Source organism: Mandrillus leucophaeus, unplaced genomic scaffold, assembly GCF_000951045.1.
Source record: "Mandrillus leucophaeus isolate KB7577 unplaced genomic scaffold, Mleu.le_1.0 Scaffold724, whole genome shotgun sequence".
In the NCBI taxonomy this organism is placed as follows: Eukaryota; Metazoa; Chordata; class Mammalia; order Primates; family Cercopithecidae; genus Mandrillus; species Mandrillus leucophaeus.
Genome location: NW_012107853.1, coordinates 424252 through 450924, shown reverse-complemented (window position 1 = coordinate 450924; position 26673 = coordinate 424252). Strand labels below are relative to the sequence as shown.

Here is a 26673-nt window from a genome sequence, read left to right as displayed (position 1 = left end):
CCTTGCAGTCGCGTTACTACCCAGAGATTCATCTGTACCAGGGACAGAGGGAGAGAGGAGAGGGAGGAGGGGACACACACACACACACACAGAGAGAGAGAGAGAGAGAGAGGAGAGAGAGAGAGAGAGAGAGATTGCCTCCAGCAGCTGCTCTCGCTAGAGAAAGGGAGTGACCCAAGGGACCGCGAGTGAAGGGACAGGATGGCTTAAGTACCTCTGCCCACAGGACCCCACGACAGGGAGAGGTTCCAGCTACAGCTCCTCCGTGGGGTCATGGCAGGGGCTGGGGAGTCCCCTCAAAAGCCCTGAGCACCCCTGCACTGCCGCTAAGGGACACCCCAGAAGTTAGCATCAGTGGGACTCCGAAGCTCTGATCTCAACAAGTAAGTTGTCTTCTTTTCCTCCTCCATTTCTCCCCTAGCTCGCGGGTTCTGGAGGGCAGGACGACACCCTCAGGTGTCCATCGCTGGGCAGCAGGCTTTCACAGGGAACCTGCTAGATTGGTAGCCAGGAGGGATAAGGAAAAGCTTAGGGCAAGTCCCAAGTTTAGCCAGGAAATTGGAGATCTCCGTGGCTGCAGGCTGCCCTGGGCGTTGGGAGCCCAGCCATAAACACCTTAACTTCTGGCACTAGACCAGGGCTACCTGGGGGTGCCCCAGATCTCCCAGCAGTGGTTTGAGAGGCAACAGTGGCCAGGAGTGGGTGGGGTGGGGAGGACATTATTCACCTGGTAGGACTCTTCCTTCAAGTGGGAGCAGGGAGGGCCAGGGTGGGGGCGGTGCACCCCTCAGCCTTAGATCCCCAGCCTAATCTTGCTTTCTCTTTTAAGTGTGGCCAAATTGGAAACACGGCCTTGTGATTTCTGCCCCTCTCGCTGCCCGAGTCACTTCCTGCGTACCTCCCTATCTCCTTTTAAACAGCTTTCAAAGGGTTCAGAAAGGCCAGGGGTCAAGGCTGTGAGGACAGGAGGATAGGGAACAGGGAAGGGTGGCCTTGTCATTGCTCCCCTTCTCTTTAAGTCAGTGCTTTTCCCTGCAGAGCTGTTGGCCCCTGGTTTTATCTGCGCCTTCCCTCAAGCAGGGCTCTCCTGCCCCGGGGGCTGTGGAGGTCCTCAGGTCCAGCCCCCAAAGTTCTAGGGCCTACCCCGAACATCAGGGTGAGCAAGGCCAGCCCAGAACCTGTTCCAGGAGCCTTTTCAAACACCAGAAGATCAACAGGAACATTCCGAGCATTTTACTCTGCTTCAATCCTTTTAATAAGCTGAGATTATCATCCTCATTCTCCAGGTGAAAAATAGCAGCCCAGAGAGGCTGTGCAACTTGCCTCAGGTGCACAGCTCATAAAGGGAGATTCTCTCCTAGATATGACTCGAAAACATACCTTGTTTTCATAAGCCATGCTTTATCGGGCTTTCTGGTTCCCAAAGCACTTGTCCATGTGAGGAAAAGTCTAATATTTATGAAACCAAGGTGCTGAGCTAGATACGTTTACATGAGTTCATCCTGACACCAGTCCTGTGGGGCAGAGCTTATTTCTTCTGTTTTACAGATGAGAGTAAGGGTAACAGGATTCCGAGCACTAAGTGGCAGCAGCACTGTTATCTCCAAAACTCTTGTCCTCTGGCTTTACATCCAGGGTCTTTCCACTAACAAAAGCTAATTGTGAAAGCTGCTCTGGTCTTCCCATGTCCCTGCTTTTCCTCAAAGCCAGGTGTAAATCGCATCATCTGGCTGAATGAGGCCCTCAGGCTTCCTGGAATCTGAGGAATGAACAGGGCAGAGCGAATGATGTGGGAGTTAGAGGCCCATGGTTGGACTCTGGCATAAAGAGCTTGGTCCGCTTGGCTGGCATTTTAAACTATGGAGCCCACCTGAGATGGCACCATTCTGCCTAGAGGCATGAGGCCTTTAATGGGAGGCCCAGGGAACAGGGTATGTGTTTCTTGGAAGAGCAGCAGCAGGGCCACCATTGAAAGAGAGGAAACAGCACATAGAGAACTTGCTGGCTCAGGAGGCTGAGGTGAGAGGATTACTTGAGCCCAAGAGTTCAAGACCAACTGGGGCAACATAGCAAGACCCCATCTCAAAAAGAAAAAGAGAAAGAAAGGATGGAGAATTTGCCTATACATTCCACAAAGCACAAGGATTGTCCCCAGAACAATGTTCTAGACCCAGCTCTCCAACAGAAAGGGAACCAGCCACTCAGGGGTAGCTGTTTTCTGGCCTCTCCAAAAGCTGCTAGAAACCACTGGCATTACTCACACGCAGCATTTGGATTGAAGTAGTCTGCCTGCATTCAGCAGAAAATGAACGTGCTCCATCCAGGGAGCAGTCCAGCTAGAGGAGGAGCCAAGGGTGAGGGGGTCAAAGAGAACCTGGGCCACATTCACTCTGCCCGGGGCTGTCCCCCAAGCTTAGCTGTCTTCTCTGGGATGAAGTTAGCTCTTAGTGGGATTCCCCACCACGGCTTCTCCGGAGTCAGCTGGCATGTCCTGAGCAGTGCAGGGCTCGTTGTCTGTGGCTCCAGCAGACACATGTGTGGGGCTCTGTCACAGCATTCCTCAGCCCCGCTGTCCCTGGTGCCAAGCTAGATCCCTTTGGCGCTTTCTGCAAGCACCAGACTGGGTTTCTTGTCCAGGAATCTGGGAGACTCTGAAGCCTGCTCTAGTCATCTGTGATGAAGTAAACCCCCACGGAGGGAAGAAACGACTAGAATGCCCAGTCTCTGGTTCCCATTTGCCCTTCAAATCACCTGCTTCTTCCTGCCTGCTGTGGGCGAAGCCACAAACGTGTGTGCTGTGCTTTCACGTACTTGAAAACTGCATCCACTTCTGCAGTGTTGTTTTTGTTTTTCTGGTTCAACCACCGTTCGTTTGATCACCTATCATGTGCCAGAAATCATTAATTTTTGAAAACCTTGGAATGTGATCGTTGGGGCAGGGTTATGCTTTTTGTTTAGGAGAATATTAGCAAACTTGCATTTTCTGAGCCAATACTGATTGACCATTTAGGCTGGAGGTGGAAGGATGGTGGAGAGAAGGCAGGGGTCAGGGACTCCATAGGTAGCTCAAAGGGGCTATTTTTGGATGAAAATGTTCACTGTGTGTGAGCTATAGACAGGTCACTGAGGGCTGGCAGTGTGTTCCAAGAGCGGATCCGTCATCAGATAACTGTTAAGATAGTTGTCAGACATGGAGAAATCTTTCTGGTTTTTTTTTTTCTAAAGAAAAAACAAGAAGAATGGGAGTTCCAGTTCAGAGGAATGTAGTGAGCTATTTGAATAAGAATACCTGAGTGTATCTTTCAAAAAGACTTGTGGAGTGGCTTTCTCTGGAATTGTTTTAAAACAGAGTGGACAGCTTCCCCTTCTGACGTTCTGCCAGCCAGGGCTGGCATAAGCGGCTGCCTCTGAAGGCCCTGCCTGGGCAGCAGCAGCTTATCTAACTCCTCCTACCTTGACATTCTGATAAGGGAGCTATTCTAGTCAGCAGGGCCCAGGATGGCGGGAACCATTGCCAAGAGCCGTGCTAAGTTAAATGGTAGAGCCAAAGCTTTAACATGTGACCCTGGAGATCCTGGCTAGTGCTTAAACTGTTAACATCCATTATCGTTCCAGACCAGAGCAAGCTGAGGGCAAAGGTCATGGATCATCTGACCAGCTGGCAGGTGGCAATGGCACTTCCTGGTCACCAGGGATCAATCAATAGGATGGCCAGAGAGTTTGGGGGCAGGAAAGGGTGAGGGTTGGGGAGAAATGGAGGGGTTGGGGAGGGAAGGAGAGAGCAAACTCAGAGTCTTATTCTCCTCCCCTCTGACTTGGTGGTCCGGGACTGGGTGTGCTGCCCACACTATACCTTCTCTCAGGTTTCAGGCACCCCACTTTACAATCAGGGAGGTCCAATGCTATCATCTTACGTTATTTCCTGCTGCTCAGAAAGGAAAATGGGAGTGGGGCGCAGTGCAAGAACCAACAGGACCTCAGATGCTTCCTGGAACCAAACCTGTATCTCCCCCTTAGAGTGTGCCCCCCACTCCCCCAACCCCAGGGAGGAGGGCACTGCTGAGGACTTGGTGCCTAGAGCCCGGGGCAGTGGGAGGTGCTGCTTCTGCCCCAGCAAGGGGGATTGTCCAGCAGTGCCAGCAGAAGCCATGGGTGCCAGGCCCCAGGAACCGGCCCACTGGATGTCACAGTGTGAAAGCTTCCCCTGCCAAGTCAGGCTGCTTTGTGAAGTGTCCTTCTCCAGATGAACTCCCTCAAAACATGAGTGGGGAGCTCCTATTACAGGCCAGACCTTGTGCAGGCACCTGAGTTAGACGGGGGAGGGGCGCGGATCTTACACACCAGGCCTGCCGCCCGCCCGAGGAGCTCTCAGACCACTGCCTGGGGGCGGCAGAGCTGCCCGGAGAGACTCCAGCATTGGTGCTGCGTGCCCTTACGGAGAGGCACAGGAGCCGCAGGGGTGAAGGCGGGCTGCCCTGGGGGAGCAGGGAAGGCTTCTAAGGGGGCTTGAGAAACAGGTTTGCTGGTGAAAGGGTAGAAGGGGCCCAGGGAGTGGTTTGGAGAGGAGAGAGCCAAGGCTAGACACAGGGCAGTAGGGAGGGAGGCCTGGGCCTGCGGCTGCCCCCAGCCCCGACCACCTCTCCTGCGTCTCTTTCAATGTCCCCTGACTCCTCCTAAATACTCATGCTCCGTCACATTTTATTTCCTTTCTCTTCCTCTCCCTCTCTCTCTTTCTCAGTTTGGTTCTTTTTTCCCCTCCATTTTTGTCTTTTTTTCACTCATTCTCTCTTTTTTTTTTTTTTTTTTTGAGACGGAGTCTCGCTCTGTCCCCCTGGCTGGAGTGCAGTGGCACAATCTTGGCTCACTGCAAGCTCCGCCTCCCGGGTTCACGCCATTCTCCTGCCTCAGCCTCCCGAGTAGCTGAGATTACAGGCGCCCGCCACCTCGCCCGGCTAATTTTTTGTATTTTCAGTAGAGACGGGATTTCACCGTGTGAGTCAGGATGGTCTCGATTTCCTGACCTTGTGATCCGCCCGCCTTGGCCTCCCAGAGTGCTGCGATTACAGGCGTGAGCCACCGCGCCCGGCCTTACTCATTCTCTTGATCATGGATGCCGTTTAGTGCATTTATGCTTCTTTAACTCCATCTCTTTACTGCAGTCATTCCTTATTTTTCCACTAAACGCTTTGATTTTGAGATCATTATACATTCACATGCAGTTTCAGAAATAATGAACAGAGATCTGCCACTCCCTTCATCCAGTTTCTCTCAGTGGTAATATTTTGCAAAACTGTAGTACACCATCAAAACGAACACATAACTGATAAGAAAACAACATTTGTCACCAGGAGTATCTCTTCTGTGGCCCTTTTATAGCCACGCCCACTTCCATCCCACCCCGCCCTCTCCTTAACCTCTGGCAATCATTTGTCTGTATTTGTCATCTCAAGAATGTTACGGAAGTAGAATTATACAGTATGTAATCTTTTGGGATTGGCCTTTTTCACGCAACAAAATTCTCTGGAGATTCATTCAGGGGTGTGCCTGTGTGCTTGTTGGGGCTGGGGGTGAGGGGTGTGTGTGTGTGTGTGTGTGTGTGTGTGTGGTTTTTTTATTGCTGAGTAGTGGGAATGTACCATAGTAGGAGGGTACCATTGCTTGTTTAACCATTCACTTACTGAACGACATCTGGGATGTTTCCACTTTGGGGCAATTATGAATAAAGTTGCTATGAACATTTGTGTACTGGTTCTTGTGTGAACACAGGTACATAGGTTTTCATGTCTCTGGGATAAATGCCCAGAAGTGTAATTGATGGGTCATCTGGTAGTTGTATGTTTAGTTTTGTTTTTCCCAAAGAACTCTCAAGCTGTTTTCCATTGTGACTATGCCATTTTACACTACCACCAACAATGTATCAGTGATCCAGGTTCTCTGCATTTTTGCCAATATTTGTTATTGTCACTATTTCCTATTTTAGCCATTCTAGTCCTATCTTGTTGGGGTTTTATTTTGCATTTCCCTGATTACTAATGCCGTTGACCATCTTTTTTTTTTTTTTTTTTTAGACAGAGCCTTGTTCTGTCGCCCAGGCTGGAGTGCAGTGGTGTGATCTCAGCTCACTGCAACCTCTGCCTCCTGAGTTCAAGTGCTTCTCTGGCCTCAGCCTCCCAAGTAACTGGGACTACAGGTGCGTGCCACCATGCCTGGCTAATTTTTGTATTTTTAGTAGAGACGAGGTTTCACCATGTTTGTCAGGCTGGTCTCAAACTCCTGACTTCCGGTGATCTGCTCACCTCAGCCTCCCAAAATGCTGGGGTTACAAGCGTGAGCCACCATGCCTGGTCTGTTGACCATCTTTTTATGTGCTTATTTGCCCTCCAGATATCCTCTCACGTCTTTTGCCCATTTTCTAATTTGATTGGCTTTTGTTGTTGTTTCTGTTGAGTTTTGAGAATTTTTAAGTATATATTTTAGATACCAGTCCTTTGTCAGCCAGATATGTAATTTACAAATGTTTTCTCCTACTTTGTAATTTTGCCTTTCCATCTTAACAGTCTTTAAGAGCAAGTGTTTTTAATTTGATGGAAGTTTAATTGACCAGTTTTTCTTCTTATGGATTGTGCTTTTGTTGTCAAGTCTAAGAACTCTTTGCCTGCCCTAGATCTTGAAGAGTGTCTCCCATGTTTTTCCCTAGAAAGTTTTATTGTTTTATATTTAAGTTCATGATGCATTTTGAATTAACTTTGGTATAAAGTCTGAGACTTAGGTCAAGGTTCTTTTTTTTGCCTAAAAATGTGCAATTGCTCTGGCACCATTTGTTGCAAAGACTGTTTCCTCCACTGAATTCCTTTTGCACTTTTGTCAAAAATAAGTTGGGCATATTTGCAAAGGTCTATTTCTGGGTTCTCTGTTCTGTTCCATCAATCTATGTGTCTATCCTTCTGCCAATACCACATAGTCTGGATCACTGCAGTTATGTAATGAGTCTTGAACTTGTATAGACTGATTCCTTCCACTTTATTCTTTTCCAAAATTGTTTTATCTATTCTAGTAGCTTTACCTTTTCACATAAGTTTAGAATAATTTTATCTATATCTGTAAAAAATCTTGTGATATTTTGATAGAAATTGCATTGAATCTGTATACGAATTCAGACAGAATCAACATTTTTACTATATTGAGTCTTCCAATCCATGAATACAGTATGTTTCTCCATTTATTTGCTATTCTTCAGTTTCTCTCTTTGGCATTTTGTAATTGTCACTAATCGTGTGACCTTGGACATTAGTCTTTCAGACCTTCAGTTCTCTTTCTGTAAAACGTGTCTGGTAATACCTACCTTGAAATGCCATGGGAAAGTCAAATAAGATAGCACATGAGCAGTACCCCATGGCAAGCACCAAGACGCAGTTCCCTTCAGCTGGGTCTCTCATCTGTTTGTTCTTTCTTCTTCTTCAGCTTTCATTCTGATGCCCACATCCGCTTACACTTCACTTTGTCTTTCCTTATCCTGTGCTTTTTTTTTTATCCTTCTTTCATTCTCAACTCCTTACTCTAATTTTTCTCTCTTCTTTCTTTCTCTTTCTTTCTTTTCTTTTCTTTCTTTTTTTTTTTTTTTTTTTTTTGAGACAGAGTGCCACTCTGTCACCCAGGCTGGAGTACAGTGGTGCAATCTCGGTTCACTGTCAACCTCTGCTGCCTGAGTTCAAGGATTCTCATACCTCAGCATCTCGAATAGCTGAGACTACAGGTGCTCACCACCACGCCCAGATAATTTTTTTGTATTTTTAGTAGAGTTGGGGTTTCACCATGTTGGCCAGGCTCTTCTCAAACTCTTGACCCCAGGTAATCCACGTGCCTCGGCCTCCCAAAATGCTGGGTTACAGGTCTGAGCCACCACTGCCGGCCTTTCCTATTTCTTTCACATTGTTTTTCTCTTATTCTCACCAGACTTTTCTGTTTCATTTCTTCTCCCACGGTATTTGTCTCTCTCCTCTTTCCTGGATCATTTAAGCATTCCATTTTTGTGGAGTTGCTCAGACATCGAGTGTGACTCAAGGGTCACTCAACCTGAGTTCAAATCCAGATCAATCACTTACTAGATTCAGGACAGTTGACTCACCCTCCTGCACCTCAGTTTTCTCATCTATAAAATGGGGAGAACAGTATCTACCTGATACCTTTTCTGAAATGATTAAATGAGTTTATACATGTAAAGCATTTGGAATAAAATTGGGTATATGGTACAGCCCCAGTAGGTAGCTATAATTATTGGGATTTTACCTGTTATGTCCAGTTTCCCTGGCTCTTTCTCACATTTACCTTCCCGCACCATCTGATCCTGTTCACTTGTATATGAATATATTCAAATTCTAATTACCTTGCTTTCAGGCTGTCATCTCTGTGCACTTCTACCTCATATTGCCTAATCATCACTGATAAATTGGCACCAGCCCAGGAAATCTGTCCCTTGGGTTATAGAGAGGAAACAAGTGGTTTTTCATTTTGATTTAATTATTAATCCCTTTTATTATTTAATGTGGAATACATACACTGTGGGGTTACAATGAGGAAAATGGATTATCACTGTGCGGCTCACTTTCAAAGAGATGGTAGGCTTAAAAAGGAAAAGTACCAGACAGACAGAAACAAATGTGGGGAAAAGGCAAAATTAATTAATTTGATTTCCGTGCCCTTTTCATGGCCATGATTTTTCATACATCGTCTGTGGGATCCAGGAGGGTGCATGTGGATTTTGCAAGTAAGCCACAGCTAAGTACTAAAGGGAAGGGGTGTAAGGAGTGGCGAGTGGCCCACAGCGGCTCACCAAGGAGGGCAGAAAACTACTCATCCTAAGCAAATGGGAGGCTGGTAGGTGGGAAGCTCAGTCACAAGCTCACGCGCCTGCTCCATAGGTACAGTGCTCAATCACGGGCTTCATCTGTGATGCTAAGTTACTTGAAAGGCACTCACCTGTCACTAAGCCTTTCAAATCTATATTCCATACCTTGAATCGGGCCTGATATCTGCCCTTTAAAAAACTGCTGAATATATTTAGACTCACTTAGATATGCTGGACAGAGGGATATTTTAAATACCATCAAAATGGTCTTTTTGTCTCTGTATTTTCTCCAAAGAATTGAACTCCTCAAGCAAAATGCCAGATCTGCCTGCTCTCCTTTCAGACTAGAATTCTGCCTCCCTTTAAAAATCCTTACATGAAACACCATTTAATCCTTCTCTCTCTGCCTTTTTGTGTTTATGGTGACCTCTCAGTATTTTGGTTTCTTTAATGACAAAGTAACTGTGGAATCAGTCCACAGCATTTCTAGGGTACGTGTTTCTCTCCAGATATCAGAAAATAATGCATGAGGTTTTATTACTTCCTTAGACTTGTGGTGGGGAATCCTCCAAGGATGGAGTTGGAATAAGCAGCCCATTCTCTCCCGGTTGTCTGGGCTACCCGAGGCTCTGCAGGCCCCAAACTCACTTTCTGTTGCCCCATTTGGCACCAACTGCCCCCCTTTGTTGTGCAGCCAGAAGTCAGGACCGCCTGGCAGACTTATTGCTAAATCTTTCCGTGTTTATATTACACAAAACTCCACAGTAGGTGTTTCTGTGTCTACAATGCCAGAATCCTGGGAACGAGTTAACCCAAATTAGTGTGCCTTCTGGCAAGCCCCACTATCCAACTATAAAAGGGGACTAATGTGATAGGATTCTCATGAGCCAACACCGGAGCTGGAAGAGCCCAACAGAGACGCAAACTGCCATTATTATTCCATAATAATAACTCCACATACAGGAATACCGGGATTATTTGAGACCTTATATCTGCCCTTAACCTATACCAATCCAATCCAGGGAGGCCAAGTACATTACACCAGTATTTGGTAGGATAGGATTTTTCATGATAAAATGGCAGAGATGTCAGGAACATTAGGATTTCCACAAGTAGTATTTCTATGTCTTATATAGGAAAGAGACCCAGGGTGGTAACCTATAGAGTAACATGTAATGTGGAGCACAGGATGTGGCCAGGAGAGTCAGGGTTATGATTCAGAACCAAGATGGCTGGACTCCAATGGGTGTGCAGTAGGAGCGTGGGAAAGCGTGGGCTCTGAAGTCAGGCCGCTGTCAGTTCAAACCCAGGTTCTGCTGCTTGCGACCCATGTGGTCTCCGACAAGTTCCCTCCCTGCTCTGAATCTCAGTCTCCTGATCTGAATAATGGACATAAAACACTTATTCCACAGTGTTGCTGAGCTGATCAAGTGTGTTAACACACGTAAGGCTCCTAGTCCAGACCAGCGCGCACACACACACACACAGACACACACGTGCACACACACACACAGACACACACGTGCACACACACGCACACACACACAGACACACACACACACGGACACACACGCACACACACACTTCAATTCCAGAGCTGTTCTGCAAAGAAAAACCAAAAGGCAGTCCAAGCTGTGCAGGCAATGAATTGACGACGTGTTTAAAGCAAAAGCAAAAAGAGTGCAAAGGCCACGGAGAATGTGGCACAGACAGGAAAGATGCTCCCTAAAGAGCTTGTCCTGGTCAGGGTGTCTCTGAGCAAAATGAGGGACAACTGAGTGACTCTGGGATCAACCTCAGTCCTGCATCCTTGTCAACACCTTAACTTTGTTCTCAACAATAATCCCACCCATGTGGGGAGCTCCCCTTCGAGGGACAGAGGCAGCCCAGAATGGAGGCACAGGATACGCTGAGAAGGGGAGACCTGGGTGCCAGTGACAGCTCCCCAGGGATGGTCGGTGTGAGCAAGGCCGATGCAGCAGAGCCCCTCACCCTCCTGAGATGCCTCCTCTGCCTTCCCAGCAGCTCCCTTCCACGGAGCCCTTAACAGCTTGGCAATCAGAGAACATCGTGTGCACGGACAGCTCCGCGGGGATGAAGTGTCCCATCTGACACAGACTGTTCTGAGATCCGCGCTGTCCCTGCCTGGCTCTGCGTTTCACTGAAAGCCCCTTGCCCTGATTCCGGCCCTCAGTCCCCGCGCACAGCCACCGGAGACTCTAGCCACTCTGGATAATAGAGGTGGCCTTTCTGGGGCATTCTGCTTGGAGAAGAGGTGAAAGAGCTATGCATGCCTGGAGCCCTGGGAGTCCATGACAGCCAGGAGCATCCTGGGCATAAAAATCAGCACCTGCGGCCTCATCCCACTCATCTCGCACAGCTCTGCAGTCCTTTCCATCCTTTCCGGGATGCCCTCACCGCTGATAATCAGCATCCATTACATCGGCGCCAGGAACCAGCTCAGGAGGCCGCCTGATCCCCTCTCCTGTCTCTCCAGCCCTCCTCTGGAAGGACTCAGAGCGCTTGCAGTCAGAAATCTCTCCCCATTGAGACCATTTTTACTGTTGGTGAACTGGAGGACTATTGCCATTGCCCAAGACGCTGTTCTCTGCAGCAGGTTTGCACGGGGTGCCAGTTAGGGAGGAGAGGGCAGCAAGGAACCCCACACTTTAAGGAACAGGGATGTCATAGCAGCCATCTGCATGGTGGAGGGGGCTGGGGAGCACAGGGCTGTTGGCAAGGAGATAGAGCTAGTTGGGACCACGGGAACCAGACTGATGGGCACTGAGGGGGCAGCCCAGGTGGCCCTCTCTGCTATCATGGGCCTTGCAGATTGAGTTCTCTTCCTGCCGGGCCTCCTGCCTTCATTGTCCTGAGGACTGGCAGGTAATGTTTGTGGCAGATCTGTTAGTGCAAACAGGGAGGCGCTGAGAGGAATCTAGTGGCACTACCACAACTCCTACCACCACTCTCAGCCTAACTCACAAAGCAGCCCAACGTATCCATGGGAGGAAAAGGCTTCTCTGACTCCCTAGGCCAGAAATACAAACCGGCAGCTGACAGACTGAATCTGACTCACACAGAGATCTTCCATGGCTTGCTCACTTTTTCAAAAACTGTCGAATTAGTGGTCAACATGGAAAAAGAGAAATTTCATCTTCAAAAGTTTAATTTCTGGCTTTTCTGGAAAAAGCAAAAGGAGGATCTTGCAGTACTGGCTCCACGGCATGGCAAAGCAATAGTAAACTAGAGGCGAGTCGCGGCTGCCGCTTTAGAACTGCATGTGTGTACAGCTCACCACAGTCCCCACCACCCCCTACCATGTCCCCCAAACCCAGGGGAAGTTTTGGTCACATTTATCATGGGTTTGTATATTTGCTTCTCCTAGAATAAACACAATGCAATATTTTAAATGTTTCTCTACATCAAAATATGAAAATGAGGGTCTAAGACATCCCATTTAAATAGAAATAGGAGAAAGCCTACTAACTGCACGGGACCAAGAAGGATGTAGAGTGTGTCTGTGTCGGAAGAACCCAATCCAGCAACTGTGCTTGCTGACCTCACACAGCCACAGAGGCGGGTGTAGGCGGCAGAGCTCAGCACAAGACCCACAGGTTCTGGTTACTATGACACACACATCCTGCCCAGCGGAGAAATTCCAGAGTGAGGAGGCATTACCCTCACTCCTGGCAGAGGCAGACCTGCCTTAGAAGAAGGAGAATCCAGTAAAGGCGTGTTAAGAATGAAATCAGCGGCTGCTAGTCAGGGCTCTTGTTTCTACTGTGGGCGCCATTGTCCAAGCAGACCTTCAGAGAGCGACGGGGCACTCTTGGTGATGCTGCCAGAACAGCAGGTGCTACCTGGGACGCATGGACACCTTATCTCCTTGGAGCAATCAGGGACCTTTGGGGGCAAGTATTGTGGTTAGAAAAAGTCTAACCACAATAAGAGGAGCAGCTGTTAGATGAATAGGGAGCATGCTGGAGGGGAGCAGGAGGGAGAGGGAGAACACAGCCCTGGTTGGCGGGAAGTGACTCGAGCTGTTGGGCAGCCTGTGCACAGCGGGCCACACAGCAGGAAATCATGAATTCCTTCCCTGGTGCAGATCAGGCTGGTGTGGATCTGGCTCCAGCCAGGGCCAGTTTTCTCAGGGCTTGATCCCCCCGGGGGCTCAGAACAACCTGGTCACACCCAGAGGGCTCAGGAGGAACAGCCTCCCCAGCAGCAGTGGCTGCACTCAGAGCCTTTGGAATCAGACAAAACCTAGTCCACAGCTTAGTAACCGTGGCCTGAAGCAAGCTACTAAATCACTCTGCTTCTGTGACCTGTAAAATGAGGCGACTAAACCAGACTTCATAGATCTGTTTGAGGATTAAATGATACAATGCACGAAAAACACTCAGCACAAAGATGGCACATAACAGGGATTCCGTGCCCGAACTTTTGTTACTGTTTGCTCCCCTGTTCTCATGCCCACAAGGCTCTGCCACCTCATCCTGCTCACCGGGCGCCTTCCTCACCAGGGCCTTCCTGACCCTTCCTCATCCGCCCCAGACACGCCAAATTCAGAACTGCACCTTGGCCTCTCTCTCACTATTGCACTGATTTTTTTTTTTTTTTTTTTTTTTTTGCCTGTGTACTCCCCACCAGACCGGGAACTCCTTTTGGACAGGGAATGCATCAAGGGTCCTCAATCTAATTGCCTGTTGGACTCACCTGGGGCCAGATTCTGGGACTAGGCATCAGCACGTTGTCCAGCTCCCAGCTGATGGCAGCGTGTGTCCAGGGCAGAGAGGTCGTGCTACTCAGGTGTGCACTGAGGACCAGCCGCATCAACATCACTGCAGCTCCTTAGCAAAACCGCGGACTCTGGAAACTCCAGACCTAGAGAATCAGAACCTGCATTTTAGCCAGATCCCCAGGAATGGAAAGCACAGGAACGCCAGCGAAGTGTCCCCAGAGCTCGACATAATTCAAACACCCAGTGGGTGTTGAGTGGGGGTTCACTGATTGACTAATTGACTGAATGAGTGAAGCCCTGTGTCAGTTTCCACTGGGACTTCACACCTACTCCCTCATGTGCTATGAAACAAACAGGCTCAAAAAGTAAACCCGTAAAACATTCAGCAATTCAAAAATAGACACAGACCTAGGTTGATAGAACAAATAGCTGCAAAATGGTGAGGTTTTTAAATGAAATACCTGATGGGATTTTAAAGATTTATTACCACCAGGCTCTGCGCCATTAAACCTCTTCTACTACACGTGAAGATAATTTTGGTTTTAAGATTAGTAATTGTGAAAACCTGGGAAACCAGGACTGGCCCCTGCGAGGATCCTGTCCACCTGTGTGCTTTGGGCACAGCCTCCAGGTGGCTGGGGCCGCTGGAAGGAAGACAGACTCGCTGGCGGGGAGTCCCCGGCACCGCCAAAGGCCCCCCCACGCCCGTTCCCTGGGGACAGGGCCTCTGTCTCCTCTCGGCAAGCTCTTCCTGGCTCTCACCCTCCCAGCCTGCACCCCCCAGCCCCGCCGCCTCCGCCGCCGCGGAGCTGCAGCTGACTAGGGGGCCGAACCCAGGCGGCGAGCATCGCCTTCTCCAGCCCCACTGGGGGCTTCGTCCCCCGCGGAGTGAGGGGTGTCCCCTGTGTCACACTCCGAGGCCAGGCTAGAGGTTGCGGCGCTCAGGGCTCCCGGTTCCCGCCGCGCTCAGGCTCCCCAGTCCCAGCCTCCCTCCCCGTCTCTCCCAGGCTCCCTTCCCCAGTCTCAGCCCCCATCTCCGGTCCCAACCTCCTCTGCTTCTCTCCCAGGATCCGGCCAGGAGATGGACGGGTGGCGGGAGGGGCGCTCTGGCGACCCTGGAAGCGAGAAGCAGGCCTCTGCAGGGCCAGGGATGAAGGTGCAAGGGAAACTCCTGGGACCTGGACCTTAGTCGTGGGAGGGACGAAAGGGAAAGTTCTTAGAAAATTCTTCAGGCTTTGGCTGCTGGGGGGCGGGGCGGGGGGAGGAAAGGCGCACGGGTTCCCGGTCCCACCGGCGCTGCAGCCGAGCGGGGCCTCCAGGCATGCGCTCATCTAGGGCAGCTGAGGCGGAAGCCGGAGAGCCTGCAGCACTAGCTGTGCGACTCCGGGCGAGGTTTTTAAACTCTCTCCTGTTTTCCGCTTTTGTAAACTGAAGATAACGTCTCTCTCCTGGGAGTGGGAGCACGATGCAGACACTCCGTAGGAATTCGGGACTTCTTGATTCTCCTTCCTTATCCTTGAGTTGTTTGAAGCACTCCGGCCCCTCAGCCCCACGCCTTTTCCCAGCCCTGCCCCCTGGTGGAAAATCGTAAGAACTACCTCTCAGGAGGGCTCCCGTAAGCCAGGCACTGTACACACACTTTTCATTTCATCTTCGCAGCAGCTCTTCTTGGTGAGTACTGTTATCCCCATTTTGCAAATAAAGCAACGGAGGCTTAGAGAAGTAACTTTTCCAAATGTGCCTCAGCTCCAGGCAAAATAGGAACCTAGGTCATCTGATGCCAGAGTCAGCCTTCCTCACTGTTTTTGATCCGACTACCCTTTCTGTACCGAATTTTCTATTTCTGCCATAACAGATGACCACAGGCATAATGGCTGGAAACAGCACCCATTTATTAGCTCACAGTTCTGTAGGTCAGAAGTCCAGGCTCGATGCGACTGTGTTCTCTGCTCTGTTCTCACAAGGCCAAAACCAGGGTGTCAGCGAGGCCTGCATTCTCATATGGAACTCAGGGCCCCCTTCAAGCTCCTGTGGTTCTGGCAGAATTCAGGTCTTTGTGGTTGTAGGACTGAAGTCCTCATTTTTTCGCTAGCTCTCAGCTGGGGGCTGCTCTCAGCTCCCAGAGGTCACCCACATTCCTTGCTCTGTGGCCCCCTCTATCTTTAAAACCAGCAGAAGAGAACCTCCCTCTGTCTAATTCCTCTAATAATTCGAATCTCCTACTTCAGAAAAAGCCCAATGCCTTCAAAGGGCTTATGACTGGGTCAAGCTCACCCCCGATGAACTAACTTTCTTCAAATCAGCTCTGCCATATGACATGCCCCAGTCATGGGAGTGAGGATTTCCTGGGGTTCCTCAGGGGGTGTATACAAGGGGGCAGGAATCACCAGGGTGTCTTGGAATTCTGCCTACTTACAAGTGCCTTCCCTGTCACCAGCATGTATTCTGGTGTTACATTCAAGTGTAACACCTTGAACGCTTCCTGCTAACCCTAAAGGGCCTTGAGGGGAGAGGGGCAGCCTATTCACCAACCAGTTTGGAGCATTTTCCTATGAGTACAGTCATATATATTCCCATAGAAGAGTATACAAATATCTCCATATGAGACATAAGCACACCCTCCTCCATTCCTCTTCCTCCAACCTCATCCCATGTTTCAAAGCTCAGGGAATGTACATTTTGATCCAGCATATCTGACAGAGAAAGTAGGAAATTGATAAAGATGTTTGTGATCACAGATAGGGAGACTGAGTCTGAAAAATCACTCCCAGCCCAGTGATCTCTCCAGGAAGCCCTGCTGATCCCCAAGCAAGGCTCTTATCAAGTTGCTGTGGCCCCGACTCCTGACATTCTAGACCACGCCGTGATCTCTCCAGGAAAATCACCAAGTTTTCCTCCCTATGGGTGCATGATGTTTGACCTTCTTAATCCAGAGGTCCATCTAAATGGATGTCAGATTCACTAATGCATCATCTGAAATACAACTTCCTTTGATTTTGCCTCTTTTGAGTCTTTCTCCACTTGTGTTTTCCTATCAAAGGGATTAAACCACTTTGCTGGACTTGAAGCTCTGTCTTTTCCAAAAGCTTTCTTCATGTCTCAGCACAGCTTCCCATTCGCAGACACAGGAGAGGGTGGAAGAAGAGCAGTAACAGGCTTGATGAGGCTTGATAGGATTTGCTCAAGTCAGTGCCTTTCCCTGCGTCCTGCAGAGAGTAGCTAGGATGTTCGGCTTGCCTGGGCCAGCCACGGCGTTCCTCCCTGTCTGTCCTGTACAGACAGTTCTGTAAAAACCCTAGCTTCAAAGAGGAAATGCTTGAATATCAACAATGGGAGGGCTGGCTCTGCGTTTATCTTCTTCACTGCTTTATGTCCAGCTCCTAGCACAGGGGCTCCGCTACAGTAGTTCCTCAATTAATGTGTGCTTAATGAGTGCATAATTAATAGAACGGATCTCAAAAACCTGATTAAAGAATTTCATCTCCATTGTCCCTGAAAATCCTTTTGACTTGATAGGCACACAACACTGGAAGCCAGGGTTTCAAGGATGGGGATTTTAAGAAATCTGAACAGTAGAGGCTCCATGCCAGTCAGCCCAATGCTTGCCCTGCAAATTGCCCACTGGGCCGTTAGCTCCTTGTCTTAGATATTCTCTACCTCTCTTTCTTCATCTTTAAAATGGAATTAATGGGATATTGCATTAAATTTCAATTTGAGGAGAGATTATGAATACGTATGTTTATTTTATTTATATTTATGTTTGTATCATGTATTCCTTCCAAGAATCCCTACAGTTGGCTCCCAGGGCTGGAGGGGCAGAGAATATTATCTGGGATTTATAGCAGAGTAAACTGAGCAAAGAAAGTGAAGTTTGTTTTTCTTTGGACCACAAAGCAGGTTGTTGGACACTGCGTTAGAATCCAAATGTTACCCTGGGTTGAGCAAGGAATGACTTCTGCAGATGATTCCAGTGCACAGGAATGCATCCCAATATCAAATCAAAAGTAAACCACCTTTGCCTATCTGCCGGACGCAAAAAGTTCTCCTATCTGGGCTGAATCTCCTGGAAAACATTTTCCCATTTCTAGTACAGCACAAAGCCTTCGCCTACAAGAATGTATGCAAGTATGTTTAAAAATAAAGAAGGAAACAGTGCAGAAAATCAGCAGCAAGCTGTTTTCCCCAAAGAGCTGAGCACAGGAGGATGTGAGCTCCCATGTGCCCCAGCCGATGACTCATTCCTGTGGGCACTGTGCCTGCCCTGCCCAACCTCAGTGGCTCAGGGAGTCCGCAGCAGCACCCCCATTGGAACCCTGTCTTGGTTCCAGCAGCTGGGGTGTCCAGAATACACGGGGTCTTGGGACAGCAGCATTTTCCACCATCTCTGAGCGTCTGTGATCAGGTTTTCAGGATGAAGTCTCCTACTTAAGGCAGAGCAAATTCCTGCTTGGGATTCTGCAAAGATAGCCCCAAGCATTTTCCTCCTTGTCTCATTTATCTTTGTTAACTGCCACATGAAGGAGCAGGAAGCAGGTGGCCCTATGCAGAGTGGTAAATGGCCAATGGATATGTGGGACAAATAGCCCTTCAGATGACCTTTCGATATGATGTTTTAAAGGTTACTTTAAAATTGCTATAACCACTCAGGCAGCACAGGAAAAGGCCTGCCAGGGTCATCTGACTTCCCGGGACAGCTGGAATCTACCTTGGTTTGCCATTAGGCAGTCGGCTCAGTGGTTGACACACCTTTCTCCAGGTTGTTCCACTGGGGACACCGCTTCCTGGTGTTCTGCCTGGTGGAACCTGCAGCTGCAGTCACCCTCAGAATGGTGGCAGGGGAATTCCTGCAAGGGACTACCCAAACCATCCCCAAATGGGGTCAGTTGAGATTCCAAAGAAGAAAGCACCAGGTTCCAAAGCACTTATGAGGGGAACTTACATGTAGAGCGCTGCAGTGGCCCTCATGACAGACAGCAAGAAAAGAGATGCTCTGTTTAGGTACGTCTGCAGCAAGGGCTCTGGGTTATGGAGTTACTTGGCCTAAAGTTGGGCTAATTCCTACATGTTTAGCAACATGTTTGATCTTTCAGTATTTCAGGTGACAACCTAAACAGGGTTTCAGCGCCAGGGAATGTTTCCAGGGCTCAGGTCTGCAGGAAAAGACATGCAGCTGGCCAGGTGGCAGAGCAGTCTAGGCATTCTGTGTTCCTTGATCAGGACAGATAAGTAAGTGGTGGTTCCTGGGGGATCCTATACCTGGGAAGGAGGGTACCTGCGAATTCAGGGAAAGCTTGCTTATAAAGAGGAAGAAGGGTTGAAGGATAGTATCCCTAAGGTGACGTTTCCCAGGGCTGGAAGCTCATAGAACTTTCTGGAGGGAGCAGGTCGTCAGCCTTAGCATGAGCCATGGAGCATCAGTGTCTGCTGGCCATTGTGTGGTGAGTGCTATGGGTCAGGCCTCGGGCTGCAGCCAGATAAACTTAGACCCAGAACCTCACTTGGCCACATGCTACATGAGCTTCATTCTTCTCTTCTGAAAAATGGGGGGATAATAATAGTATTTATCTAACCATGTTGTGAGGATTAAATCAGCTAATGGATAGAAATGTCCTAGTGCAGTGCCTGGCTTCTGAGTGCTCAGAAATGTAGTCTGTTATTGTTGATTAAAGAGGTCTTTCCTAATTGCATGAGCGTCTTAAAGCATGTCAGACGGGTTTTGAGGGAAATATCCGACACCTGTACTGCAGGCGTCTGGGTATCTCTTGGGGGTGTGGCAGGTACCCCCCAAACATGTTATGCCCTTTGAAGAGCCTTGGGGCCATTAACATCCTGTCCATTTCAATTTCTTAGAGGACAGGGAATCAAATTTTCTAATGGCGGGCCTACACAGCAATTTGTCATTTTAGTAAGTGCTCAGATGGCCTCAGACTTCACACTCAGATGGTAGGAGTGACCAGTCGACAAATCAGACACGTGCCGCCTCTTCCTTTCTGTCTGCTGCTAAAAGGCCTCAAGATAAATGGAGACAGTAAGGAATGAAAGAAACAGCACAGGCTTGGGCCAGATGAGCAGGAATCCAAATATCAGCTCTGCCTGATATTTGGTGGCCTGGGGGTCACTTAACCTCTTTGGAACCCTGTTTTCTTATTTATCCATCCAATTATTCAATAAGTACTTTTTGAATACATCTATGTGCCAGGCTATGTTCTAAGTGCTTGGAATATCACAGAACAAAACGAACACACACTTATGCCCCTGTGGAGCTTACCTTCTGATGGTGGGAGAGAGACGATTTGAATTAAGCCTGATTCATAAGCAAACAATATGTTGTTTATATAGTGGAAATTCCAATATCTAATGCCAGTGAGTTGCTGTGGTGATAATAAGCGACAATCCACATGGAATGCATGGGACATAGTACATTTAATAAACTGTTGTGATTATTCTTTTTAAAATTGCTCCCACATTTCTCAAACCCTTTTAACACTTAATGTGTACTTTGCACCTAGGTGTTGTTCATGTATTCATTCAACAGACAGCTATCGAGCATCTATTATGTGCTAGACTCTGTACTAGGCACCAGGGATACAAAAGAACCCTGTAAGAGAGTGAGGCCCCTGCCCTTGACGATTTTACACCCCGACCCCTGGATCCAGAGGAGAAGCCTGGGAGAGCCCCGGGGCGGGGGTGGCCTTTGATCTTGTGTTCTAGTGAATCAGAACAGCCCACTTCCCTGATGATGTCTTTTTTAACTCAAAGCATCCCAGCTATGGCTGGTGATTCTAGGAATGCCATGAACCAGGACATGGAGATTGGAGTCACTCCATGGGACCCCAAGAGGATTCCCAAACAGGCCCGCGAATACGTCCCCATTGCCACAGACCGCACGCGCCTGCTGGCTGAGGGCAAGAAGCCGCGCCAGCGCTACATGGAGAAGAGCGGCAAGTGCAACGTGCACCACGGCAACGTCCAGGAGACCTACCGGTACCTGAGTGACCTCTTCACCACCCTGGTGGACCTCAAGTGGCGTTTCAACCTGCTCGTCTTCACCATGGTTTACACCGTCACCTGGCTGTTCTTCGGCTTCATTTGGTGGCTCATTGCTTACATCCGGGGTGACCTGGACCATGTTGGTGACCAAGAGTGGATCCCTTGTGTTGAAAACCTCAGTGGCTTCGTGTCCGCTTTCCTGTTCTCCATTGAGACCGAAACAACCATTGGGTATGGCTTCCGAGTCATCACAGAGAAGTGTCCGGAGGGGATTATACTCCTCTTGGTTCAGGCCATCCTGGGCTCCATCGTCAATGCCTTCATGGTGGGGTGCATGTTTGTCAAGATCAGCCAGCCCAAGAAGAGAGCTGAGACTCTCATGTTTTCCAACAACGCGGTCATCTCCATGCGGGACGAGAAGCTGTGCCTCATGTTCCGGGTGGGTGACCTCCGCAACTCCCACATCGTAGAGGCCTCCATCCGAGCCAAGCTCATCAAGTCCCGGCAGACCAAAGAGGGGGAGTTCATCCCCCTGAACCAGACCGACATCAACGTGGGCTTCGACACGGGCGACGACCGCCTCTTCCTGGTGTCTCCTCTGATCATCTCCCACGAGATCAACGAGAAGAGCCCTTTCTGGGAGATGTCGCAGGCTCAGCTGCATCAGGAGGAGTTCGAAGTCGTGGTCATTCTAGAAGGGATGGTGGAAGCCACAGGTAAGGCACTTTGTCCTCCTTAGCCACAGATGGCCCTACTTACACTTCAGACTTAGACCACTGTGACCCAAGAAGATGCAGGTCTGTGCCTGAGAGTCCTGGGGTGGCACAGGCAACACGTTCAATCCCTAAATTGTGGTTTGAGTGGTACTGCTACTCAAGATGGAGTAATAGCAACAGCTAACACTGACAGGAGCTTCCCAACTTTCAGGCACTGTCCTAAACCATAAACATCTATCATTCGGCCAAATGTCCTCGCATGCCTTATAAGATAGTGGGGTTTTTTGTGATGTTGTTGTTGTTGTTGTTTTGTTTGCTTGCTTGTTTGTTTTTGAGATAGGGTCTTGCTCTGTCACCCAGGCTACAGTGCAGTGGCCCGATCTTGGCTCACTGCAACCTCCACCTCCCGATTCAAGCGATTCTCCTGCCTCAGCCTCTGGAGTAGCTGGGATTACAGGTGCCCGCCACCGTGCCCAGCTAATTTTTGTATTTTTAGTACAGACAGGGTTTCACCATGTTGGCCAGGCTGGTGCTGAACTCCTGACCTTGTGATCCACCTGTCTTGGCCTCCCAAAGTGCTGGGATTACACGTGTGAGCCACAGTGCCCAGCTGAGATAGTTTTTATTAAGGTACAAATAAAGAAACAGGGACACAGACAGGCTAAATTATTTGCCCAAGAGCAAGCACTTTTGCGTGATAGAGCCAGGGTGGAAATTGAGGCAGGGGACCCCAGAGCCAGCACTTGTTTCCAACAGGCCAAACTGCCCCTTCTTGGAACAAGTGTTCTACCCAGAAGAGCTTGCTGCTCAGATAGCTCTGGTAATCACAGGGCGAAACAAAGACGAACTGGTTTCTTTACCGTGGACTAGTGGACTTCTCGCTCTCCTTACCCACTGAGTCTCATCACTGGGAAAGGAGAGGATGCAGAATTTCCTAAACTCAAAAGGGTTCTCACCAATCCTTTACTTGGAAAGAACTTTGCTGCAGGGGAGGGGCTCTTTTGGCTGGGCCCCCTCTGGAGCAGCCAGCCCTCAGCGTTGTTGCAGAAGTTTGGCTTAGTGAACCCAGGGCAGGCAAGGCTCCTTTCTCACAAAAAAAAACCACCAGTGCATCCATACTGAGGCATCAACATCCACATATGCCCAAGAAAATGCCCTTTTTGTGGCCAGCATGGCACCTCCCTGCTCAGCTACTGACTCACCGGCAGCTGGTAACCAAGGACCCCCCCATTCCTCAGCCACTCAGCCACGGCAGACCTCTGTGAGGTGGCTCCAGGGATCCCAAGGCCTGGGACCGCCTGAGCTCTGGCTGAGAATCCTAGTCCCCACCCCACCCCCAGCAAAATCCGACATCCTGCGTATTTCGTTTCTTCCTCGTGCCTTCCTTTCTCTCTCTCTCTCTCTCTCTCTCTCTCTCTCTCTCTCTCTCTCCCCCTTTCTTTCCAACCAGGTACGATGAGCAGCTGGTCAGGCCCTAAGGATGGCTTCTAGAAACTCAATCACACTCAGAATTATGCATGTCTATTTTTCTAATTCTTGCAAACAACAGTGTAGAGCTGGCTTCAGTCTCATTTTACAGATGTCGAAGCTGAAGCTCAAAAGCATTATGTAGACAGTGAGTGCGCATATTCAGCTCTTCCACTTACAAATCTGGAGCTTCTCTCACCACTCTGCCCCCCTGAAATACTAGGGGCCTGTCAGAAAGATGGCCAAGCACGCCTTCCAGACCCCGGGAAGCTGGCTGCCGGGCAGGAGACTCAGACCCAGACTCCACAAGCCTTCCCATTTTGAAGTCGGTGGAACCAGGAGAGGGCAATGACAGGCTCCAGGGACTGGTGCCACAGAGGGCTGCTCGGCCATCTGCTGGGGGCTGGAGCCTGGCAGGCAGCATATGGTGGCAGGTGGGCAGCCCCCGGGGCCAAGGACAGTCAGGACGCAGGAAGCTTTCCCCTGCAGAGCTAGGGGCTTGCAGGTCACCCTGTCCTTGGCTCTAGGGTCAGAATCAGGACCCAGGCTGCATTTCAGGGGAAGAGCTCCACTCTGGAGTCACAAAAAGGATTGGGTGAGAGACATGGGGACAAATCATAGCATGCCTGACCACTCCCCAAGGCCGCCCTCACTCGCCAGCCACACAGCGGGGAGAGCGCCCACAGGCTCATAGTGGAGGGAACCAGTGCTATCCGCCCTGCTACACCCCCAGCCATGCCTCCCTCGAAGTCAGGGGCCCACCGTTCACTTGTCCTCACGGTTTGTCCTCCTTCCCCTCCTACAACCTGGGCTATGCTTGCTCTGTCCCAGAAACTGTAGGGGAGATCCAGGGAGATAGGGCAGGAGACCCCGGCCCACATCTGTCCTGGATGTGGGTGGCTTGGTTGTCAGGCACATGCAGCCAGGTGTGGGCTGGGAATCCATGCCTCGGCTTGAGTAGCACAACTCTGCTGTATCCTGCCTGAGCGGGTCTGAGCCAGCTGCTTACCCTGTCAGCAGAGTGAGGAAAATCGATCTCCTAGGGCTGTTGGGAGGATTCGAGATGAAAAGGAGCACCCTGTGCTGAGCACTATACCTGACACCTGGAGAATCCTTTCCAAAGGCATCGAGCAGTGACAGGGACACAGCAGGATCTCTAGCTACAGGGCAGCTGCTACCACACCCCATGAGCAGCAGGAGGCGCCCAAAGGGGAAAGGTCCTGCCCACACCTTTCCCAAGGCCCTGGGAGCCTGCAGACATCTGGCATAGTCTAGGCTGCTCAGGGCCCAGTTCGGGCCTCTGTGCCAAGGCTGTGGGGACAACAAGGGTGAGGACTGAAGGGAGAGGCCCGGCCCAGGCAGGCATCCCTGAGAGCAGAGGGCAGGCTGTGGGCCCACCTGTGTGGGTGCGCTGGGGCTGAGAAGCAGCCTTGGACCTGGGTCTGGTTTGTATGAGCCCCTCCCAGAGAAAACTCAAAGTGGGAGCCGGAGATGGTTGCCTTCAGCACCCAACCAGCACAGTTAATGCCTTCCTTGGCCAGAAGATTAAATATCAGAAAGTTGCTTTCCTGTGACCCTAAGCACAGAGGCCTCCTCATTCATAAACAAAGCTGCTCTCCTCTCTGGAGAGAAAGCAACACCTAAAAATAGCACAGGCATGGCACGGGCTCAGTAGATGGGAAGCGAGGCATTGGAGCAGCCTCAAATCAAGAAGTCAAGCTCTGTGTGTGCGTCTGCTCCTCTTCCTGTGTGTATGTGAGTGTGGAGCCCTCTCTCCATATGTGTCTACCCAAAACAATCCCCATATGTTCCAAATGCCTGTCAGCTTCTCCATGTTCATTCACGCTGAATTTATCTTTGCTCTCTCCTGCCTTTTTCCCATCTCAATCTTCTAGACCTGAATGCTGTTTTCAGGAACCAAGTCCCTGCCTTCAACTGTTCCAACATCTATTCACTCCAATCTCTAGGAAATGACTTTCAGAATCTTGCATGTTGGTTTCTAATTTTCTGCCACCACCATGCCTTGAACTCCTCCAGGGCAAGGACGTGTCGTATTCAGCTTTACATCTCCACTGTGCTTAGCACAAAGCAGATGTTCATGAAATGGTTGATGAATGATTGAATGGATGAAGGAATGCATGAATGTATGGATGACTGGGTGGATGGATGATTGGATGGATGGGTGATTGGGTAGATGAGTGGATGGATGGATGGATGGGTGATAGGATAGATGGATAGATAATTGGAAGGATAGATGAATAAATAATTGGGTGGATAGATGGATGATGAATGATTGGATGGATGGATGGATGATTGGGTGGATGGACGGATGGATGATTGGATGGATGGATGGATGGATGGATGGATAGATGATTGGATGGATGGATGGATGGATGGATGGATGGATGGATGGATAGATGATTGGATGGATGGATGGATTGATGGATGGATGGATGGATGGATGGATGGATGGATGGATGGATGGATGGATAGATAGATGATTGGATGGATGGATAGATGGATGGATGGATGGATGGATGGATGGATGGATGGATGGATGGATGGATGGATGGATAGATGATTGGATGGATGGATGGATGGATGGATGGATGGATGGATGGATGGATGGATGGATGGATGGATGGATGAATAGATGGATGGATGATTGCATCATAATGCATGTAACTTCTGTTTTCCCAGGCATGACCTGCCAAGCCCGGAGCTCCTACATGGATACAGAGGTGCTCTGGGGCCACCGATTCACACCAGTCCTCACTTTGGAAAAGGGCTTTTATGAGGTGGACTACAACACCTTCCACGACACCTATGAGACCAACACACCCAGCTGCTGTGCCAAGGAGCTGGCAGAAATGAAGCGGGAAGGCCGGCTCCTCCAGTACCTCCCCAGCCCCCCGCTGCTGGGGGGCTGTGCTGAGGCAGGGCTGGATGCAGAGGCTGAGCAGAATGAAGACGATGAGCCCAAGAGGCTAGGTGGGTCCAGGGAGGCCAGGGGCTCGGTGTGAGGGCTGCAGCCTCCCTAAGACCTCCTGTCACTGGCTTCAGTGAGCACAGGCACTGCAGAGCCTGGGACCAGGGGAGGGGAATAGTTGAGTGTGCTGTTTGGGGGCTCAGAAGCCATCAAGGCTGTGAGGAGGAACCATATACCCAGCCCCCACAGCTCCCAGCACAGGGCCTCCCTGAGCCAGTGGCATCCTTCCTGGGCCCCCCATGGCAGTGCTGCCTCTTGTGGGTGCTGGCTAAGGGCCAGGCCAGGATGAGTTTCCCCATGGTGAATGTTACAAGGTGGCATCTGTTCTCTCCCTGCCCTGGGTCACTTCCTTTTTTGGGTCTCACAGACCCTCCAGAGGCTGACATCTAGAGAGAGCCATCACCTTGTCCTCTCATTCCTTCCACCATGAGGCTTGCCGTGGATTCAGAGAGGAGCTTTACCTGATGGGAGCTCAAACCTCTAGTCTGGGATGAGCTCACAGAGCCCTCATGGGTTAAGGTCCATCCGTGTCACATAGGCAATTCCTTTTAAATCAGATACTGATGACCCATTACTGACAGCTACAGAGCATACAGCCCGTGGTGTTCTCCGCTACTATCTGCCAAGTGTGTGCTTTTCCTCTGCTGTGTTCTGTGTGTCCAATGTAACCTACTGGAGAATCGATCTCATTAGAGTGACTCTTAGAAGGTGGCCTGGGACTAGACAGCCCCTCTGAGCACAAGCATAGTGGCATCAACAGCTTCCTGGCCTACTCCCAATCACACTGTGCCCTGCACCTCCCACCAAGGGGAACCCCAGCAGCTGGGGCTTTTCTAGTGCTTTTTGGCCCAAGAATCTCAGAGTGCTTCTAATGATTACAGTAGTTTTTTTGTTTTGTTTTGTTTTTTTCACAATCTCAGTG

At 49.8% G+C, this 26673-nt stretch overlaps 2 protein-coding genes across 3 annotated transcripts; one reads left to right on the top strand and one right to left on the bottom strand.

The window, feature by feature from the left end:
- Positions 1-6: 6 nt before the first annotated feature.
- On the top strand, positions 7-26146 carry KCNJ5 (potassium channel, inwardly rectifying subfamily J, member 5). Of its 2 annotated transcripts, XM_011965430.1 has the most exons (4): positions 127-383; positions 18939-19027; positions 20349-21295; positions 25463-26146. In XM_011965430.1, the coding sequence occupies exons 2-4, from the start codon at positions 18996-18998 to the stop codon at positions 25783-25785; spliced, it is 1302 nt and encodes a 433-aa protein (XP_011820820.1). In that variant the 5' UTR covers positions 127-383; positions 18939-18995; the 3' UTR covers positions 25786-26146. The 2 variants fall into 2 exon arrangements, with proteins under 2 accessions (XP_011820821.1, XP_011820820.1); XM_011965431.1 differs by lacking the exon at positions 18939-19027 and having other exon boundaries at positions 7-383.
- LOC105528619 (chromosome unknown open reading frame, human C11orf45) lies at positions 11596-18677 on the bottom strand. Its single transcript, XM_011965429.1, is given in 5 exon segments — positions 11596-11749; positions 12408-12451; positions 12453-12553; positions 13552-13732; positions 18529-18677. Coding segments are annotated over 4 exon segments (435 nt in total). The 5' UTR covers positions 13688-13732; positions 18529-18677.
- Positions 26147-26673: the final 527 nt, after the last annotated feature.

What these genes read in the sequence shown, in the direction of transcription:
- KCNJ5 (XM_011965430.1), top strand. Translation starts at nt 18,996, where the DNA reads ATGGAGCATCAGTGTCTGCTGGCCATTGTGTG. An exon ending in TGTCTGCTGGCCATTGTGTG is followed by an intron (nt 19,028 to 20,348) that starts GTGAGTGCTATG and finishes TTTAACTCAAAG; the next exon opens with CATCCCAGCTATGGCTGGTG. An exon ending in AGGGATGGTGGAAGCCACAG is followed by an intron (nt 21,296 to 25,462) that starts GTAAGGCACTTT and finishes CTGTTTTCCCAG; the next exon opens with GCATGACCTGCCAAGCCCGG.